This window comes from Falco punctatus, assembly GCF_963210335.1.
Source record: "Falco punctatus genome assembly, chromosome: 5".
Classification (NCBI taxonomy): domain Eukaryota; kingdom Metazoa; phylum Chordata; class Aves; order Falconiformes; family Falconidae; genus Falco; species Falco punctatus.
This window is the reverse complement of record NC_137584.1, coordinates 81,841,416-81,863,369: the sequence shown is the minus strand read 5'-3', so window position 1 is coordinate 81,863,369 and position 21,954 is coordinate 81,841,416. Positions and strand designations below refer to the sequence as shown.

The window sequence follows — 21,954 nt, the reverse complement described above, 5'->3', positions numbered from 1 at the left end:
TAACTTCTCCACCTTACCATATATAACCCATGACTAAGATACAAAATTTAAACATCCTCTTACTTTCAGTTACTGACCTGAGGTAAGCTCTCAGTAACATGGTCAAGTAAGATAAAAATGGTGAAATTATTTTTATAGTGTCAATCCAGGAAAGCACATTTATGATACCAGCTGTTATTTCGGTTCTGCTACTATAGACAGCCAAGTCATTCGGTATTTAATATATTTTATCTATTTCTATCTATACATATTGTCTATATTTTTGTTGACTTTAATGCCATAGTTTTGCCTCTAATAAAAACAAACAAACAAACCAACCACAACCAGCAAGCCCAAAGCTCCAATAACAAAAAAAATTGCCGCACTTTTTAGAGGCATTATTACTGAATGTCACTGAGATGACTTTCACTGTTTCACATTTTAAGAAATCATCAGAAATAAAATTCAAGGACAAAAGTCACCCATGCTGCAAACCCTCCTTGCAAGCATGCATTGTACAAGGCCATTACATTTCAGAACTTGAAACACTGAAGCATGCTTAGAAAAAAGTTTATGCTCAGTGATAAGGAAGCTTACAGATTGCAAACAAAAAGCCATTCTCTTCTAAGGTCAAAGAAACCACAAGATAGCATTCAACATCCAAATACAGTTCAATGATGTATAACTTCTCTATTCTTTTGAGGTTGCAGAACACAACACTCTAATAGAATAATATTTTTTGTTAAGAGGGTCCAAAGGCATGCATTGTGCTTGCAGTCCCAAGGGGCGGGGTGGGGGAGAATAATCTGTAACTGAAAACTCAGTTATATTTCAATATTTCCTAATGCTAGGCTTACACTATCAATGCCCAAATCCCAACTCCATTCTGCAATCTGTTTATTTAAGTACAATATCTCATTTCACAAGTGTTATGTTCAGCAGCTAAACTTATTTCTCACTGTGTAGGGGAACGAACAAAACTCTGTAAGTATTTTTACAACTAATGGGAGGTGTTTAGCTGCTGTTTTTCCATTGACTTCTACGGAAACACGTTGCTCACTCGCTGCAGTTTTCAGAGGCAAGTATGTGACCACAGCCTTAGATACCAGCTTTAAAAAAAAACAAACCAAAAACCAAACACAAAACCACCAAGCCAAGTAATGCTTGAATTCTTCTTCAGTATCCAAATATGGCAAAGACTCTAATCCAAAGTCCTAGACTTCAATTTATAATGTTACCCCAATACAGAACTCTTTTTTTTTTTCAAAATATACAGTCAGCAAATGTGACATACAGACTAGAACATGACTCCCCATGTTGGGCATCAAGAGGTCAGCAGCCTCTTGCAGAAATCTGCTAAGGAGAGCGTCCAACATGGAGCAGGAAAAGAGAAAAAACCTTCCAGCAGCTGTAAACCGATCACTAGGTGTCTTACAATGAGAGAGAGGAAAGACAAGGAGAAGATAAAGACATGAAGAACCAAGTAAGATCCAGAAAAAGATCAAAGTATCATTACTCTTGAATTAATAATACTACCTGTTAAAGATGCAAACAGCCTCAAGACCAAATACAGCACAACTCTACAGTTGTCAGATGAGCATAGCTGGAGAAACATTAAGTGAAAGTCTGCATTAAAAATGAATTATAAATGGCGTTATTTATATAGGTGTTTTAATTATGTGACATTTAGCTAGTGTTACAGCCTAGAGTCTCGTTTCCAGCATTAAGGACTATATATAAATATACCTGCACCTTGTTTACTTTGAGGGAATTTGTTCTAAATTAATGAGCATTTTTTTCCACCTGTTAATGTCCAGACTTGAGATACAGAAAACCACCAAGCGGTAGCAAGTTTCGAAGATAACAGATCAAGGTGAAATAAATGGCTATTGCGGTTAAGTCTTCAACTACAAGTAACATAACTGCTGGATGTTACTCCTCCTCTGGAAGCTTACAGACCGTACAAATAAATATTGTGCTACAGAGCAGTAGTTCACAAAATTTTATTTGACAGATACTGTATAAAAATCATTAAGTTCCTAAATACTAATTTTAAATGCTGAAACATAGCCTTCAACTGGAAATCAGCCTCTATGACATTGTAGTGCTAGTAATTTCTACTGCAGATCAAGACAATCACAGCAGTTACTCAAAACTGTTCTTTCTTGAATCCCAGCATCTTTCTGAACACAAAATATACAACATATTTATATACAGCAAGTAAATATATCAACTGAATATAAAATGGGCGTAACATACAACATTTCCTTTGATGAGCTGGAAGAAGATACACCATAGCTCAAGGCTGCTAAGCATTTGCTGCTCCCACAGAAGCCAGCTAGCCTTCAGGGTCTCTAAAAAATAAAATCCCTGTCTACACAGTGTGAGCACACATCAAATAATGAAACAAAATTACTGGAAGTAATGTTTTATGAAGCAAAATGGACCACTTTCATATGACATAACTATATTCAAAAGAAAAACTTACTAGAATTCAGTGACGTGCTAACTTTTAACAGACCACAGCCTTCTGTTATCATGGGATGCTGTTTCCCAAATTGATGAAATTCTGCAATCCTGCCACAGTTTGCATAAGGGTGGCTTGATTTTGGTTTTTTGGTGGTTTGAGGGGGTTTGTTGGTGTTTGGGTTTTTTTAAGAATACAAAATGGACAAGGTTATTAAAACTAGAGCTCTTTCCTGCTATACACTTCCAGATGCTTCAGGATGTATGACCAGTTCTTATATTGTAATGCAGCAGTACTATCTTTACAGCAAAGCACAAGGCAGGGCTGCTGCCACTCAGAGATGAGACAGGAAGCAGGTGTACCTGGAACAATTTCTAGCTTTACGCAATTCAAATAATTAAGAATAGTGCAAAGCACTTAATGACTGTGACTTCCTATACAAGCACAGCATGGAAAACTACAGCATAAGAATTTTAAACTGGTAAATAACTTCTGGCCCCACTATCTTATCTATCTGACGTTAGTCAAAGCGATACCACTTTCTCAGAGATGTGGCTCCTATGGGTTTTATGAAGGTCAGTTTCCTTATGGAAGAGGAACTCCAGTTAGTCCTCCAGAAAAAAAATGTTCATTCCCCTCCAGACCTCACAGATACCAGCCAGTAGGAGCTTAACAGTTAGCTAGGCAATACAAGCAGTTTCAAACCAATTACAGCACACGCAGCCTGCTATAGGAGGTGCAGGAGCCACCCGGTACTGGAGGTGCACACCCTGGGACAGCCAGGCTTAGCCCATCAGAGACACTGAGGATGTGGAAGGAAACAGGAGAGTAGAAGTTCTGTGAATGAGAATGTCACGAGGACGAGAGGGAGGTGCAAAAGGCGCAAAATACATACCTGCAGAAAATCAGTTTTTTTAGTTTTGTTACAACATGATAGGCGAGCAGTAACTGGCACAGTGTTATTGACAGAAACAACTCCAAGATCCACTGCCACTACGAGGCCTCTTGGAACTTTCCAAAGAAAGTTAGATTGAAGCTCAAATCTGCTGAAAAGCCATCTCTCTTCTTCCTCAAAACTACTAAAGACCATTCTAATAAAATTTAATTTTGAATTTTCTTGGTAACTGTACATTAGATGATTCTGAGCAAGTCTTCCCTGTTTAAAACACAGTCAAGAGACAAATTATGCACCCTAGTGATTTCAGAATAAAGTTCAGAAGACGGCAGATAGGCTTAACTCTAGTTTCTTTTTCTTCCTCTCTCCAGCCAGCTAGCATAAGTTGCTAGGTGGAGAAGTTAGAAAGGAAGTAGTTTTTATAAGTTCTTGAAAATATCTCCATTTAATTTTAAAGGTGTTTAATGGCATAACTTGAGCAACCCTGCTACAAATAACCTGTAAAAGCAAAGAACCAAAGACAATTTGTTCTTGCCTTTCTCAAACTCCAGGACACCATCCCACACCAAAAGCAACTGATTCAACAGTTCTGTCAAACCACATCACACCTCCTTTTTAGGTTTTAAAACCAAATGATTTCTATTTTCTGACTGCTTTTCATGAGACTAGTTTGAAGAATGTCACCTTAAATGGATGGTCCTCTTGCAGTTTTACTGGTCACTTGTATGTTTGATTCCTTCAGATTTCAAGTATTGCTCTCATTAGCACTGTCACGTCCAAATTCAACAATCCTTGAAACTCAAGCTGTCCTTAATCATTTCAAAAAGCAATATAAACTCAAGACACTTCAGACAGCTGCAAAGGATCCCGGGATGCCAGAAGAGCGGGTGAAAGCCATAGCAAAGTGAACCCTACTCACATATCCATCTACAACAAACCACTTTATCAGTATTGTGTTAGTACACATAATCTGCACAGAATCAGCTTTGTGCTTTACTTTGCATTCATGGATGGGCCTATGCCATAAGCAAGATACTCTGAACTTTTTGTAACTTCTCCTACAAGTACACAAAGCTGCTGCACTAGAGATAAAGTGCTTATTTTTTAAGGTAAAAGTCTGAAATGTGACTGTTAAGTGCACAGTCTGAAATCAATCCCAGAATTGCAAACCTCTGCTTTCTCTACACTAGACTTCAGAAAATAAAAACCTTGCATACTCTACCCAAACATATTACTAGCCTTCTTCAGAATACTAAAAAGAATCAGGAGAAGCTGCACCAAGCCCTTAAAAAACCACTGGTCTCATAACTAATCGGGTGAGTGCCCTTGCTCACAAAAAAGCATTTTGACTCCACCAGAGAAAAAAAAAGTTACCCTTTCAAAGAGTCAGCAAAACAGCTGAGATGTGCTAAAAAGACATGTAAGTATTAGCGCCCAGTCTTGCAGATGAATGCTTGTCTTTTATTTTCAGAAAAACATAACTTTATCGTAATCAACTGACACACTTAACCAAGTTTAAGTTTGAACCCAGGAGACAGTTAAGAATGTTCAAGTATTTTTGCAATTTTTAAGACCCCTGCCTTTCAGTCAAAATATCGTTTAACTCAAAACTCCTTGACTATCCACGATGGTTTGAAAAACTTTCTTTCAATTTTTTTCTCCAGGCTTTAGATAGGTAAAGTTAACCTAAAATTAAGGATTAGGAGGTGATCTTCTTAATCTATAAAGTATATCTATGAACATAAAAAAACATAAGAACTGCTTATGAGGACGTTATTCTCAAAATAGACCATGTTCTTTTTCAGAGAAACTTCTCACCATGCCACTTGCACAAGATTTTATAAAGCACCCACAGTTTGCAAATCAACATTAGAGGCCATGGATACTATGTTTCATTTTATCACACATACCCAAAGCTAAAAGTGTTCTTTACACCTTTGTCTGTTTCTGAATAACCTTTAAATAGTAAGTTTATTTTACAATTCTACAGAATTGAAGAAGCTGCTACCAACATAACTCAAGAGTTGCTCCTTACTTCCTTGTTCAGCCCTCAAGCTTGTTAGTTTTTCTTCCCAACATAGGAAACATTTGCATATCTATTTGTTTCCCTTTTTTTTTTTTTTTTGCTTTGGCAGAAACAAAAACCTTTTCCCACCTCCCAAAAAAGGAGCCCAAGGAAACTTGTGCATACAAACTTAGATGGTCATTGTTGTTATTAAAACCCTGCTGCGGCTCTCATGGCTCTTCTGTTTGTGGCACCTTCTCCCCCGTCACGTCAATTTGGCACCAGTGAAACCACACCAGAGACGCTGTCCTACAGATTCCAATTCCATAAAACTACTTGGAGAGAAATAACACCCTTGTCTTTGAGATGCTGGCTTTGCCTATTGCCTGCCAACCACAAGCCCAGACATATATCCTTTCTGGATCAAATACACTGGTGGAAGGGGCTCCCTTTCCCTGACTGGAAAAATTAGTTCCTGCCTGTTTGCTAAGGAAGTAGCTCGAGTAGCTTTCCTTACTACACCATGTTAAGGACAGTCATTTTTCTAATTTGTTGGACAAGGAAAAAAAACTCCTTCTTAATGAAAATAACTGAGCTAGCACAAAACTCAAACATTTGTATACTACCTAGAACTGCTTAATGGAGAGAACTGAACCACTACCACCAGCAGTCTATGAAAAGCAGCAGCGAGCAGCCGAGGAACGCATGCCGCTGGATCCCTGCCTGCAGCTATAGCCACTGCTGAACTGTTACTAGCCACACCAAACAAGTCCATCGGTCAACCCTGGCAGGTTTCCACTCCCACTGTGTGAGACTGGAAAAGACTACAGTAAAAGTATAAAGTGAAACTTCTGATGAACGGATGGGTTAATAGAACAGGGGATACTGTCACGATTGGCAGTCATTTTAAATTCCATGTTGAACTTAATTACAATAGTGTACAATAGTATATTGCACCACTAGCATACCACTGTCTTCCAATGTTGTCATTCAGCTGGCTGATCAAGAGACATAATTTTATTTATCATATTCGATACTGTATTCAAACTTCACTACAAAATCTGGGTGAGAAAACTAAGTAGCTAATTAAGCACATGTGCAACAGCAGTAATGAAAGCAGCAAAACAGGTACATATACCAAAGTTATAACCAAAGCATGTTTTTTTAAAATGCTCTGCCATTATCCACATACACAGAGGTGATAACGGTAATCAGTTCACAGCAGTAACTGACTCAGCTCTAGGTGCTACGCTAAACCACAGGGTTATGAATTCATTTCAGATATGGACTTTGCCATTGTCACCCTAGGAGGCTAAAATGCAGCAACCCACTTTTGTCTAAGGAAAGCCACTTAATACTTAAGGTACAGCAACTCAGTGAACACAGCAGCTGACTAGGAGGGCACAAGCTGCCTACAGACAACTTGCTAGAAATTAAGATGTTGGCCATGACCTGAAAGGTATGTTCCAAGAGTTTATTGTCTTGTGCTACAGACAGAACCACAAAGGTAGCTGAGCTAGGTCCTTTCTTTATCAAATAGTGAAAGTATTCTCAGGAACAGTCCCATGACTGAGCCTTGTCTTAACAACCCATGCATGATGACCTTCAAGACACGCTGCAAAGGGCTTTTAAAACAAAGTGCTTCAAACTTGAATGAAGCTTTTTTATTTCTACTGGACTATTTAAGGACTCCTAACGGGGGTGGGAGGGAAGTAACATGTTGCTGCACATTTGGCACATTCAGAACAAAAAGGAAAGCGAGTTAAAATGGCTTTAGACATTTACGGAAGCATACAGATTTCCCCTTTTGGGTCACCAATTCAAAACACAACTATAACAGCAAGTCATAAACATCTGCTCTAGTAAGACAGCCTTCCAACACCACAACTGCCAAAATCCTAGATGCTCTCGTACTGACAGACGGACCAAGGATCCATTCAGCATGAACTGAACAGCAACCTCGTCTTTTCAGGTGCCTTTGTCTGTGCCAACGGCTGAAAGCAAATCTGGCAAGTGCACAAGAGTTTCTACTGGTTTTAAGCCACCGTCTTTTCTGTCTTGGTGTTTGCCAAGCGGGTGAATTTCAGCAACGCTAAACACACACAACGAAAAACAGAAATACGTATGATCGTTCAGCGGCGAAACCTTATTAAGCCTTTCCTTTCCAAGGCGCTGGGTTTGCTGTAACCTTCAAAAGCTAGGGCCGCACAGCGCAGTAAGAGAAGTCTTCTGGATGTGCACTGTGGTCGCGCACGGGGTTCTGTCCCGCTTCAAGGGAGCTGCCGGGACGGGGCTCTGCCTGCGCCGCAGGTGAGCTCTCTTCCCCCGCCCTTCCGCTGCCAGCCCGCCGCCAGGCAACCACCCCGCCGCCAGCCCCAGCTGCTGGCACGGGCTGCCCGAGCCGCCCATGTTGCGACACCCGCCGCCCGGTGAAGCCAGGCTCCCGGCCCGTGCCCGGCCGCGGCCCGGCCGCCCGTTCGCCGAGCGAGCCGCCCCCGCGCCGCCACGGCGGGCCCACACGGCCCCGCTCGCCGGGCAGCCTGAGGCGGGCGCCGCCGCCGTGGCCCGGGGAGCCCCTCGCCGTCCCCTCGGCCGTCCGCGGCGGTGCGAGGGCCCCTCCTCACCCCGGCATCCCCCCACCCCCGCCCCGGCCGGGACTCACTGTTGCTCGACTTGAGGTCCCGGTGCAGGATGGGGACGATGGCCTGGTCGTGCAGGTAGAGCATGCCGCGGGCGATCTGCACCGCCCAGTTCACCAGGATGTGCGGCGGGATGCGGCGGCCCCCGCGGGCGGCCCCGGCCCCGGGGGCGGCGGCGGCGGCCAGGGCCCGGTTGAGGGAGCCGCCGCGGGCGAACTCCATGACGAGGCAGAGGTTGGGCTCCCGCAGGCAGACCCCGTGCAGGGCGATGATGTTGGGGTGCCTCAGCATGGAGAACAGCTTGGCCTCCTGCCGCACGCTCTCCGCCGTGGCCGTGATGTCCTCGTCGGGGTCCTGGCGCGCCGCCTTCACGGCCACCTCGCGGCCCCGCCAGGTGGCCCGGTACACCTTCCCGAAGCCTCCCACGCCGATGATCTCCTGCAGCTCCAGGTGCTGGAAGTCGATCTCCGTCAGGCTTCCCGCGGGGTCCCCCCGCCCGCCGCCGCCGCTCGCCGCCGCCACCCCGCCGCGGGGCTGCCGGGTCACGTAGTTGGCGGGGAAGATGCCGAGACGGTGGCGGATCTTCCCCGCCCACCAGCCGTCGTCGCCGGACACGGCCGCGTCCTGCGACAGCACCTCCACCACGTCCCCCCGCCGCAGGCTCAGCTCGTCCTCGCCGCTCGCCTCGTAGTCGTACAGCGCCGTCCACAGCGGGCACGAACCCCCGCCGGCGGCCGCCGCCCCGGCGCCCGGCAGAGCCATGGCAGCGACCTCAGCCCCGGCGGCCGCCAGCGCCGCCGACGCGGGGGCGCCCGCCCAGCCGCATCCTCACCTGCCGCCGCCGCCGAGCGGGAGCCGCGGGAGGGGCAGGGGCGGGGCCTGGGGCAGGGGCGGGGCCGCCCGGCCCGGTCGCCGCCGCCGCCGCGGGTCTCCGGCAGGTAGGGCGCAAGCGCGCGCGGGGAAGGCGGGGAAGGGGAGCGGCGGCGCCCCGCGGCCTCCCTCCCGCCTCCGCGCTCTGCCCCCGGGGATTGGCCGCCGGCCGTCACGTGGGGCCGAGGGCTGGGGGCGGGGGAGCGGGCGGGCAGGTAGGTGCCCGCGCGCGCCCGCCCACGCGCGCAGACTGGCAGGCTCCGGCCGCCGCGGGGAGGGGGCGGGGCGCGCGGCTGAGGTGGTCGTCAACGGTCCCGTCCGGGCAGGGGCGGCGTAACGGCACCGCGGCGAACGGGGGGGCCCAGTGCGGCACCGGGCGGAGCCCGTGGGCCCCGGCGAAGCGGTGTCTCGGCGCGGTCCGCCCGCCCCGGCCCGCTGTATCCCCGGGGGCGGCGGGGCAGGCCGGGGGTTCGCGCCTCCGCCGGCAGCTCCCCCTCTCCGTGGATGTCCGCGCTGAGGACTTCCCCGGAATAAAACCCGGGCAGTTCCTGAGGAAATCGAGCTTCCGCGGCTCGTGTTTCCTCTTCCACCCGCCTGCGCACGGGCCGAGGGGCTCCCGGCTCCGCCTGGCGCAGTGGCACAACCCCTGCCTTAGGGGGTTGCCTGGAAATCAGCAACTGCTGCGCCCGTGCTACTTCTGGATCAAGACTTTTCTGGTTTTAGGTGGAAAAATGGTATCGCTTCCTAAACCACAGCAGATGGAGGGGAGCGTGTGGGCTGCCAGCGCTGCGGTTCAGAGCACATGTGTTGCCATCCTCGGAGCTGATGGCTGTGTGCGGCGGGAGCTGTGGTTCTGGACAAGGCCGCTGCCAGCCCAGGCCCTGGGTGGGTGGGAAAGGCCTGGGGAAGGTGTCGCACCGCGCTGCCACGTAGAATAGCTTGGCACAATGAATGCTTCTCCTCGCACAAACCCCCACCGCTGGAGCGCTGTGCATCCCTACACAAACACAGAGTTTGCGGCTGGATATTGCAGGGCTAAGGTTCCAACATAAAGGCAGTAATTACAAAAAAAAATAATTACGGTACCCAGAAATCAGAAATTCATGTTTATCCCGCTGTCTAAACTGTGTTTATAGTTGTACACACGCGGCAAAAATAAAATTACGCAGAAAGGGACTTACTGAACCATGTTAACCAAAAAGAAAGAATGCAAAACCTGCATGTCTTATCGACTCTTTTCCCATCTCCTTTAATATAAGATTGCCTTGAAGCTATTCAGAGAGATAATTACAAGCCTTTTCCTTATCTGCATATTTGCCTTATTATAAAAGCCATGAAGCATGTTGTAATACAAGCATTCTGCCACACAAATTCCACCTTGAACTTTATCTGTTATCTAAAAGAATCTGCAGGAGCTAATTAAGTGTGGAATGTTTTGGGTCAGAGGAGGTATTGGTTGCAGTACAGTGAAAAGTTTAAACATTTATTTAGAGCTATTACTCCAGAATTTGTTCTCTGAAGTACTACTGTCCGTTGGAAATTACTACACCTGAGTTATTCTTTGTGCTGTGTTTCTTGAGCACCTAGTGCTCTAGGATTTTGGTATAAGGAGTTCTAATAATGGAAATAAAGTTACAGAGGACACTAACGCAGCTGTAGCTTTTCTGGTGGCACCATCTAGTGGAGTTGCCGCTGAGAAGAGTGGCATACAGGGCATAGCTTTCGGCTTGGTCTGTCATTGGCATCTCTTGAGAAAAAAGTGGTAGCATTTCAGCACTCTTGCAACTATAGATACAGCACTGTGCATCTACGTGTCTCTGGAACACATGTCCTGAGCTGGATATTACAGGAACCCTTCATTTCTGCGAGTACCATTATACCAAAAAACATTTGGTGTCAACATTATCCAAAGTCAAGGAAGAGTTGAAAGCTATGAGCGATGGGCAGACAAGACACCCTAATAAGACCCAATGTTATATCAACTCCAATGAAGCCTGCGTTATCTGGGATTTCCAAATAATAACCTACATGAGTTAGAAGTCTCAAGGAGAGAGGAGGTTTTGAAGAAGCTTTCCATTTCCACCTCTGTTTACTCATCTCTTTTGGAGCTGTGCTTGTAATTGATTTTATTTGCCAGTACGCCTGGTGGAAAACAACTTCCATAGTTTTTGAAAATTAACATTTTTGATTACTACACATTAAAAATATTATTCATAGCTGGCTATTACACTTGATTCAGTCATTACATTTGTGTTAACCAACTTTGTCATCTTCCAAAAGAATCTGCAAAGGGTAAAAAAATATAAAAATTTCCACTCAACAAGGGAGCAGTTTTAGTAAGATGTGTTTACAGGAGTAGCATACGAGGCGCTGCTGGGACTGTGCCTCCTTCATAGAGCTCAAGAGACTTCACTGCTTACTGAGGACACACCAAGCAAGTACTCGAGCCTTGTGGCTGTGGATCCACAGGTATTGGAAGGGTACCAGTGCTGCTGAAAGGAACAGTGCCGTTCCTCCCCTGCTACTCATTCCTGCTGCTGTATTGTCCCTCCCATCAAGCCAACACAGGCATCCAACATGGCCACATTGCCTGCAACATCAGGAAGCGAGCTGAGATGTGGTTCATTAGCTCACAGATACGGTTGTTTAATAGCATCTTTGGTCTCTTTTACCTTTGTCTAAAAGGTCCGTGCAGAGTACATGAGAACAGCATGTTTCGTCCATGAAGCTGTAGCCACAGTCAGGAGCAATGAAAGTAGGGTAAATTTGGTGAAGTAATGTGCAAGCTGCTTGGCTGCCCCCATTTTGTACACACATCCTTCACAAAACTAACTGCAACAAAAGTCTATACTTGTGGAAAAGGCCCTGGAAGGTGTTGACGAGAGACATGCAATTGAAGTTCACAGTGATTTTCTGATGGTAGACAGTAAGAAGGAGTGCGTGCTGTGTATGATCAGCTCTGGTGTTCACGGCCTAGCCTGATGCCCCTTCCTTCAGGGGTATCCCATAGGGATATGCCCCCTATCCATATGTCTCATCCTTCACTGCCTTTGGCCTCCCCTGCTGAAGGCTTCCACTTGGTTCCATCCCCCATTCAGCTTCACTTCCCCCTGCTTCCCGCACCCAGGCTCCCCTGCCCCTGATGTACCTCTTCACTCTGCTAATTTGAGGTCAGCTGCCATGAAATTCTTTAACGCAAGGCAGACTGTGTTTCACTTTAAACTCATTCATAAAAGAAACCAAATGGTTTTTAAGGAATTTGCCCAACTGCCTGCCCAACATACAGCTCAAAATGACAAAAAAAGGTCAACACTAAAGTTGGGAAAAGATCCGAAACTCATGATGCATCAAGCAAAATGAGTAACTGGCAATGAAACAAGATGGTGGGGGTTGTGACAGCAGTAAGTTTGCAGATGACAGCGAGTTGGGTGGGAGTGTTGATCTGCCTGAGGGCAGGAAGGCCCTGCAGAGGGATCTGATGGGCTGAGGCCAATTGTATGAGGTTCCACAAGGCTCACTGCTGGGTCCTGCACTTGGGTCACAGCAACCCCACACAGCGCTACAGGCTGGGGCAGGGGGCTGGGAAGCTGCCTGGTGGGAAAGGGCCTGGGGGTGCTGGTTGATGGGCATCTGAACAGGAGCCAGCAGTGTGCCCAGGTGGCCAAGGCGGCCAACAGCATCCTGGCTTGTAGCAGACACAGCGTGGCCAGCAGGACCAGGGCAGTGCCCGTCCCCCTGCGCTGGGCACCGGTGAGGCCGCCCCTGGACCCCTGTGTTCAGCTTTGGGCCCCTCACTGCAGGGGGACGTGGAGGGGCTGGAGCGTGTCCAGAGCTGGGCAGGGGGCTGGGGCAGGGGCTGGGGCACCAGCCTTGTGAGGGGCGGCTGAGGGACCTGGGGGGGTTGGCCTGGAGAGGAGGGGGCTCAGGGGGGACCTGATCGCTCTCCGCAGCCACCTGACAGGGGCCGTAGGCAGCGGGGGTCGGTCTCTTCTCCCGGATAACGAGCGACAGGACGAGAGGAAACGGCCTCACCTTGCGCCAGGGGAGGTTTAGGTTGGGCATTGGGAAAATTTCTTCCCGGGAAGGGTGGTGAAGCGTTGGGACAGGCTGCCCAGGGCGGTGGTGCCGTCGCCATCCCTGGAGGTGTTTAGAGCCCCCGTGGACGCGGTGCTGAGGGCCGTGGGTTAGTGCTGGGCTTGGCAGGGCTGGGGTAGCGGCCGGACCTGATGAGCTCAAAGGGCTTTTCCCACCTAAATGACTCTGTGCCGCTCCGACCGACGCGACCCGCAGCTCCGCCGCCAGAGCGGCTGCCGCCCGTCGGCCGCGCATTTTTTGCACCTGCGGAGGCACCTCGATCCGCCCGGGGCGGGACGCCGCGGTGACGGACGCTTCCGCGCCAGAACGGCCCCCCCGCCCCCTGCCCGCCGCGGCGCGGCTCGGCCCGGCCCCTCTCCGCCCTGCGCCCTCTCCGCGCTGCCGCCCGCTACCGGCAACCGGGCGCGGCCCCCGGCCCGGCGGTGGGGCAGCGGCCCCCGCACCGCGGTGGGGACGCGCGGGTCGCTGTGTCCGGCGGAGAGGGGGCGCGGCCCGTTGGCAGCGGCCTCCCGGCGGCGGCGGCGCTCGGGGTGGGGCGGGCGGGATGCTCGGCGTCGCGGGGCACCATGGGAGAATCCGCGGGCGCCCGGCATGGCGGCGGCGGCGGCGGGCGGCTGAGGGGCGGCGGTGGCGGCGGGGGTCGGCCATGGTGTCGCCGGCGGCGCGGCTGGTGGGGCAGGGCGTGTGGGCGGCGCTGACCGGGGGCTGGTACCACGACCCGGAGCAGGGCGCCTTCACCAACAGCTGCCACCTCTATCTGTGGCTGTTCCTGCTGACGCTGCCCATGGCTCTGCACCTGGTGAGACCCGGCCCGGGGCGCGGCGGGGGGGCGGGGGGCGCGGGCCCGGCCTGGGGGCGGCGGGGGCCTGAGCGCCACGGGGGACACCTGGCTTCTGAGGGCAGGGGGTGGGGGTCTTAAAAGATAGGTCTTTCCCGAAGGATTTTGTCCCTAAAGGTTAACGGCGGGTGCGTTAGTCCGGGGCTGGACCCCTTAATCCTGCTGAGGCAGCTGGTGGGGCGCCTCGGGAAGGGGTGCAACGCCGGCCTCTGCAAGTGCTGCAGGGCTGTGGGGACGCTAGTTCGAAAAAAGCTCTTGTAGAGCCTAAGTCTGCTCCAGCCTTACCTGCTGAGAAGGGTAAATAGATGGAAAAATCCAAATAGCACATCATTAATATGCCTTGCTGAATGTCACTGGTGAGTCACGTGACATGCAGCTCTCTTTGTGCTGAAAGTTAAATGTTGCAAATAAATAATTTTAATATCTGGAGTTCATTGCCAGACTTTAAGATTATTGTCTTTGAAAACTTGAAACTTTTGCTCCTTTTTTGTGTTTTCCTACTGTGCGAGAAGAGCTTAAAAGCGTGGTTTGCTGGATCATTACATCTATTCATTGGTGTGCTCTTTAGTGATTATAACTGAATATTGCTTCCACTGGAAAAAGATTCCATCCTTTTGGTTCTCACAGTGACTCAACTAAGTTCTGTAGATTTTTTTTTTTTTTTTTGTAAAATTTCTGAATAGGTCTCTTCACCTTTCGTGGTCAGACATTGGCCTGATTTTCAAAGGAGCATTCATGAATCCCTCTGCAATCCCAGTGAAAGGCAAATCTTGTATTTTTAAAAAACCAGTTGGTATACTGTATTTTTTGGCGTGGGCTGTAGTGGATTCCTATAAGCATGGCTTAACATGGAGTTAATGAACTGATTGATAAGGCCTGTTTCCTATGCAAAGCACCAAGAGTCTTACATTGTAGGATTTACTGTCAAAGTGGTTTTTGTGGTTAAAAAGAAAAAAAAAAGTAAAGATTAATTTTTTTTTTCAGTTGATGCATGCATCTAGAAGAATATTTATTTCCTTGTGGGAAACTTCTGAACTAATAGCATGGAAGAAGGCATGCAGGGTTGCACAAAATAGCACTGGATACAAAGGTTTTATACCACAGCTACAGTAAAAAAAGACATTATTTAACGGGAAGGGGAGAAAACCTAACTTATCTACTGAACTCTGTTTCTCTCTCAGGCTTCATCTTTGCCTATCTAGGTGGACTTGCTTTTTCTGCAGACTGGCCAACTTTATGATGAATCATCTGGTTAAATGCAGGACTTGTGTTATTGAGCTATATACTGCTATGGGAATGCTTCATCCTTGATAAGAATAATGCATTTATTATGCTGGCTGCTTGAGAGTAATGATGTCCTTAAGTATTTGTTTTCTTGCTTATAAGTAGTTGTGGTTTGTAAACTTTGTGCAAGACATGCATTCTTGCCACTCGGACACTCGAACCTGCTTTTTAACAGGAGGTTTTCTCTGGGCAGTTTTATTCAGTAATGTTTGGGGCGATATTTATGTTACACTTGACACCAATAGTTTTGGATTCAGCTAAAGCACTAAGTGACATTTCTTGAAATGGCAAAGTCAAAACAAGTCAGAGTGCTACTACTTAAAATTTTGCTTTGCTTGGGATGATATCTTAATCAGACTTTTATCAAAGACAGCCTCTCTGAAATGGTTTGATTTGAATGAAATGGCAAACCTCATCCAGCTGTTTTTAGATTTTTTTCACACTGGCTCAGCAGAGACATGCTGACAGTAGTGTCGGGAAGCTTATAGTATCAAGTTGTGTCTGTCGTGTGGATCGAGGATTTCACTCTAGCTTTGTCAGCATAGCTTACTTTGGTACTAATGGTTCCTTTATTAGCTTCTCCACCTCTGAAAATGTAGATCTGTATTTCCATGTCTTCCTTTTCTTTCTCATTTATCCTGTGTAACAGTAAATATACAATTAAAAATATACATCGGATATTATTTGGAGCATTGCTGGTGTTAAAATCAACTTTCAAAATTCTCATGAGATCTCTTCTAACTTTTCCATTTCAACTCTCATAATAGGTTAAGAATTAAAGTTACCTTATTCCACCAAGAAGTCCAGGGTTCCCAGGTGTTTTGTGTACAAAAATAGTGGCAATTGTTATGCAAAGTCACTGGGCTGAATTCAGCCCCAGTGAAACACCAGTGACACAGAGATGCGCAACCTTGGGAATGCTTGTACTATAGCTTATTTTACAAGCCACAAGGGAATGTGCATCCACGTTTTGGTGAGTCCCCAGAGTGGCTTCTTGAGTGTTTCTTCTGCCTTGTGTTGGATAGGAAGCCCTTGAACTTACAGGGTTGTTAGTTCATACGCATTAGATCTTCAAATTATGCTGTGATAGAAGTATGATGTGGCAGTATAAGGGTGTGGGCACATAAATTACTCAGAGGTAAACTGTAATAAAACTTGCAGTGTGTTAACTGCTTCCTGTCCCATTTGGCCACACTTAACCTCTCTGTAAAAGTAAGGATATACCTCCACAAAAGAGAGGTAAGCTACACTGTACTTACTGTATTTATTGTGTGGTAGGATGCACACTTACAACTGAATGTACACCTGGACTTTTGTTTGCTGCCTGTTTTCCCATGTTTTATACTGTGTGATGGACAACTCCTTCTTCTTAATTCACCTAAATTAACATAAAAATATTTCTCTTTGGCTCTAATATTGTAATTCCCACTCATACCCCTGCCACCCTGAGGTAGTGGCTGGCTGCATGTTTTATTTAGTGGTTTCCTCATTTGTGTTCTGTAGCACCCAAGACAGTGAGGCCCAGGTGCAGCACTGTCTTGCTTTAGATGCATCAGGTGGGATACATCTGGGTCTAATTGACATTAGTAATTCAATCCAATTTATAAGGTGTGGTATTTTGTTTAGAGGTTACACACCTTTATATGAGGAAGTATGTACCTTAGTCACCTCTGCCTTTGTGCTAGTTGAATAACATTAGTAGACATGTGGAGAAGAATTTGGCCATTCTCTGGACGGGTGGAAGCCCCAGCACACCAGCCTGTATTTCTGCCTGAGACCCCACACTGTTCTGGTGCAGGGTATAACAACGGAAGCTACTGGAAAACAAAAAGTACATTATGGTAGAGTTTTTAATTGGGCAAAAGCAAAGAAAGCTAGAGCTGCAGCTTCTACAGAAACCTGTGGGATGTCATGAAACCTGCTTTCTAATGAATTTGTATTTGTGGATGGGTTGTTTTCTAGCTTCTAATAAGATGTCAGCACAATCAAAGCTTTTACTGTCATTCATTTTACTGGCATTCAGAAGGTCAGAGAGCTGCATGGGTTCCTCTCGTTAATGCAGGAGGGGTGCTGCTGTGACCTTGTCCCAGTGGGGTGTATTCTCTCAAAGTGAGTTGAAAGTAGCCAAAGAATTAAAAAGTTATTCAGCAGAGGGGATGGAGAGAGATGATGAATACACAGACACATGGTGTAATTATAAAACCTTGTTTCCATAGGAAACCAGGCTAATTATAACTATAGTGCATCAAAAGTGAATCTGTCATATAATTCTTTAGTGGTCTGTAACTTAATTCCTCCTTAGCTCAAGCAGATTTGATAGCTTTCGCCTGTCTGTACCTGGGAACACCAACCACAGTCATATGACCTCGCACAAGAAGCCTGATTCAGAAAATCAATTGCTTTCCATTCTCAGCTTTATCTTTCTCTTAATTCCTGTTCATGTGGGCAGGGAACAAGCTGTTGGCTTGTACTAAGCTTGCCGTAAGATTCAGAATATTAAGGATGCACTGGCCTTCTTATAGATAGGCAGGCTTGGGATTGTGAGCATGCATGGCATGTATACAGGGGGAAGCACTGTGTAACTTGGGCAGATGGGCAGGGAGGTGACAGGCAGGCTCGGGCACAGCTCCGGTAGGTCTGGTCACAAGGCAGGGATGAGGACATCCAGCACTCAGCACTTGCTAAAACTGGCCCTCTTTTTCCACTTAGAAATCTAGGAGCTTCCTTTGATTCTTTCTTGTAGCGTGCTCTGTGCGCATAGACTGCACTAGTGGAAGTCTATTTTTGTTGTGTCCTCTTGACATTATTCATGTAATATTTATTAAGGTTTATGAACATCACCCCTGGAGCACTTTTCTAGTGACTCATTCTGACTTGCTATTTCATAAGTGGTCAGCCTGTGCTCTTTAGTTTATAGTTGAAGAGATTCCTTGCGAAGTGGACAAATCTTTTATTAAACAAATCATTACAGATAATTTGCTATCATTGTTTGTGAAACCAAACTATTTTTAACTTGTATTTTGCAAATAAATTAGTCATAAACCACAAATTCTTCAGCCTCATCCATCAAACCTTATACCCGGGGAGCGTGGCCTTGCAAACTGATCCTGCATCTGGCCCGGATTTGCTAAAAACCTGAAGGGTATGCTTAGTGTCAATATATACATGGTATTACAAAGTACTTTTAACAGACTAAGCCTCAACTTGTAGAAAGTACTGTCTTTCTTGTCAGGGACCATTAGTAAGTAGTACCTACATGATAAATAGCTTCTCCACTTTTGTGCAAGAGATTCTTTGTGTATGAATCAGAATAGTCATAAAAAAGGATTTGCCTGAAAATTTTCACATGTACATCTTGAAGGTATGAAGTCTCACTAAGCCAAAAGCAGCAGCAGAATAGCAACCCACTGGCTTGTAATAAACACAGAAATGATTCAACATGTTCATTTCAACTCCAAGATAAATGCAGTGACTTGTTTTAGAGATGAAGCAAGCATGCTGTGTTCCTCTCCCTTCACCTGTGTGGTCAATGTCATTTATTTATGAATTTGAAAAGAATTCTGATTTTTTATATCCAAATGTAAAAGGCTTGACCTGCAGTGCTGATACTTAAAATGATAGCTTTAGGGCCAAAGTAAAGACCGTTCTTAAAAATAAATTTCGGTAGGCTTTTAGCAAATCCTGAGCATTCAAAATCTTCCTGTTTTTTTGTTTGTTTGTTTGGGATTTTTTTTTTTTTTTTTTTTGTTCGCTGCTACAAATTGTGCAGCTACAACAATGCTCTGTTTAAAAAAACAAAAAAAACTGGGAAGAGGTTAAACTCACTGGGAGACTGGAACTGGGTGACAAGACATAAGGGTGTTCCATGACTATAATGGTAAAAGGTTTGGACCTTCAATTATAACTGCAAGTGTCTATCACTATGATTTGCCCTTTACTGTAAGGAAGTATTTACATATTAAAATGTTGTTAGTATGTTATGTCTGTGGAAGAACTTTACAGACTATAGTTGAACTGTAATTAATTTTAATGACTAAGAAATACGGTGCTTGTCACAGATCAGCAAACACATCACAAACAGCTGCAAATTAACAATTATGAACTTCAGAAAAAGATCTCAAAGATGCTGCCTCTCCAAATGCATTTTAGTCATTTGCTTTGACTAGTCCTGATTAATTATTTAAAATTCTTCAGCGGTAAAGATACTTGGGAACATGTGAAGTGTTAGAAAAAGGAGATAAAACTACAGGATTTTACTGTTAAATTGTAACTGAGAAGCAGGGTAAGATGACAGAATATTTCAGAAGGGGTTTCCTGTTTGTGGATAACTAATGTTTCATTTTGTGTTTGTATTTTTGTAAGTTCATAGTTTAGGAAAGGCTGCAGCTACATTATCCTGGGAATGCAGTATTTGAAGAGGGTTTATGAAGTTTGTCAACTAGGAGATTTTACTGATTTTGTTAAAAAATAAATAATATCCACAGCTAATCAAAAGAAGAATAAATCTGGTAAAATGGTTTTAAATTTGAAGGAATACTTAGACCTTTTTTGTGAGCAGAACTCAAGTATACTGGATGAAATATTACTTGTGGTTATAAAACTCAGTAGAGGTACAAATAATAGACAGTAAGGAATAAAGAGTTTGAACATTACTTTAAAGATTTTAGTAGTTTCTTCTCAAAATAAACTGTTATGATTATGTCTTTATTATTTCCTTCTGTAGGCTTTTCCAGCAAATGCAGTTACAGTTTTTGTGTACTGCAGCTCGGTGACAGTGTTCTTCACAGTAATAAAGGTGATCAGTTACCGCCTGCACCTTATGTTTGATAAAGGAGAAGTAATTCAACAAAAGCTCTCAAGAAAAAATGGAAGACAATGTAAAGATACAGAGGTTCCAAAAGGAAACACGGTTCAGCCCTCAAATCATAGGTAAGGTTTTCATTGCACATTGCTGGTATGTTCTGTAAATGGATGAGCTTGCACCATGGTCCTACATAGCAGAAACCCCTTACGGTTAGTGTGAGGAATTACACTTTTAAAAAACTGCCTAGTGCTTTTCTTTTTGGTGGCTGCAACATGCTTGTGGTGGAGCAGGCAGAGCTGCACCTGAGTCAGAGGTCAGGGGAGTAGCTGGGCACAATGAAGGCAGCAGGGAGAGACCAGTCTGGGAGGTGCTACAAGGTCCTGGAGAAAACCTGGGAGAAGTTTTCTGGGGAAGCTGTAAGTGTTTGCTATTTCCTTTTCCTGCTGTGCTTACCTGCTGGAAAGAGGAAAGGAAGTGGTATGTACCTGATGCTGAAGAAAATGCTATAATATCACAGTTTTGAAACCTGAGTTCATGTTGCCTCTATGTGTTTGTAGTAAGCTCCTTCTCAATCCAGCCTAGATGTGCAAGTTGCTTTTCCCCCTTATGTTTTATTGTGACTGCCTATGATGCTTCTATGGTCCTATTCATGAGGAAAGCTAGAACTGCTTGTATTTCTCAGGGTTTTTTGGTAGGTATTTACAGCCTCCCTACTGAGGAACCAAGTGCTATGTCTCTGCTGCAAATAAACAGTCAAAGTCAATAAGGCTGCTTCCAGGTTGAGCTGCTGTTAGAAGTAAAAATAGTATTGGGATAAAGACTAGTACTGACATTTTCCAGATTTATGTAATAGGTAGAATATTCCACTGTACACTTTTTGGAATAAATGGAGACCTCTCTTGCTGGTTTTTCAAGATTAAGTCATACAACAAATGAAGCTGGCAAGCGGCTTCCAGTGTTCCCAAGCGTTATGACGGATGTGAAAAATGCTGAAATAAGGTATATCCAATAGTGATGGCTGCACAAAAATGTCCAAACAAAGTTTTAACCAAGTAGGTTTGTTATGACTACCAGTCAAGCTTCAACAGAGAGCTCTGCATAAAAGAAGTTTGGGTATTTTTCGGTGCATTTGCAGTAGCTGCTGCTAGCTCTGTGCAAGCTAAGTAGTGTCAAGATCATTTGTGTACCGCTATCCTACTGGTCTTCTGTGCCTTTGCACATGCACATCTGTGCTATGCTCCTGGCAGTGAGATTGCTGGGAGTGTCAAGGTTTGCTCGTGTTGAGGCTCTTCTGAGAAATGCATCTTATGCGTATCACTGACCATACAAGGTTTTAATTTTAGGTTGGGTGATGCCTTTCAGGCTCTTTCTCATTAGTTTTCACCAGCCCACAAAGCTACTTCCTGTTTACAGATGTCTGATACAGTTATTTAAGAGGTTCATCAGTTGTTCTAGCCTGGCTTATTTAAACAGAACCTCATTATCTTCCTGTTCACTGGCTGATGAAATGACTGCAAACTTTCATTATTCTGCCTTTGTTCTGGCTAAGAAGTAGAGGTAGATTCACTTAAAACTTGCATGTTAAATGACATAACTGTTCCTTGTAGGAGGTCCTAGGCACCACAGTCCATTATTTAGGACTTGATCAGAAAATAAAGAACTTAGTATTTTGACAAGATGGATGACAGAAGTTTTTAAACAGGCCCTGGTAGCTGATGGGCTCGTTGAGCAAGTTTTTGAAGCCAGCTAACTACAAAAAAATCGATGGAAAAGTGACTGAGATCCTGAGGTAAATAACTTTATAGCTTGTATACAGCTCTAGTGTTTTAAAAATAAGGCTTTTGGAGGAAAAACCCCTGAAGCTCACAAACAAACAAGCCCAAACCCGTACTTTTTGTCATTTCACTATAGTGTTGTTTTTGTGTTTTTTTTTTAACTGAACTTTTGTTGTGCTAAACCAACACATGTTCTCACTCATTAGTAAACCTTGTGTGAAAATACTTGCTTATATCCATGGAAAAGCCAGTAGAAAATAGGTGCATAAAGAGTTGGTGGATAGTTGGATGCATCTACAAAGG

General features: G+C 45.5%; 2 protein-coding genes across 3 annotated transcripts in view; one reads left to right on the top strand and one right to left on the bottom strand.

The window, feature by feature from the left end:
* MAP3K21 (mitogen-activated protein kinase kinase kinase 21) overlaps positions 1–8,895 on the bottom strand; it is a 43,456-nt gene extending 34,561 nt beyond the window's left edge. For both annotated transcript variants that reach the window (XM_080388864.1, XM_080388865.1), the window contains exon 1: positions 8,009–8,895. In XM_080388864.1, the coding sequence (XP_080244990.1) occupies positions 8,009–8,747 (739 nt within the window). In that variant the 5' untranslated portion in view covers positions 8,748–8,895. The remainder of the gene's footprint in view (positions 1–8,008) is intronic.
* Positions 8,896–13,412: 4,517 nt separating this feature from the next.
* PCNX2 (pecanex 2) overlaps positions 13,413–21,954 on the top strand; it is a 159,924-nt gene continuing 151,382 nt past the window's right edge. The window contains exons 1-2 of the mRNA XM_080388846.1: positions 13,413–13,749; positions 19,796–20,001. Coding sequence (XP_080244972.1) covers positions 13,495–13,749; positions 19,796–20,001 — 461 coding nt within the window. The 5' untranslated portion in view covers positions 13,413–13,494. The remainder of the gene's footprint in view (positions 13,750–19,795; positions 20,002–21,954) is intronic.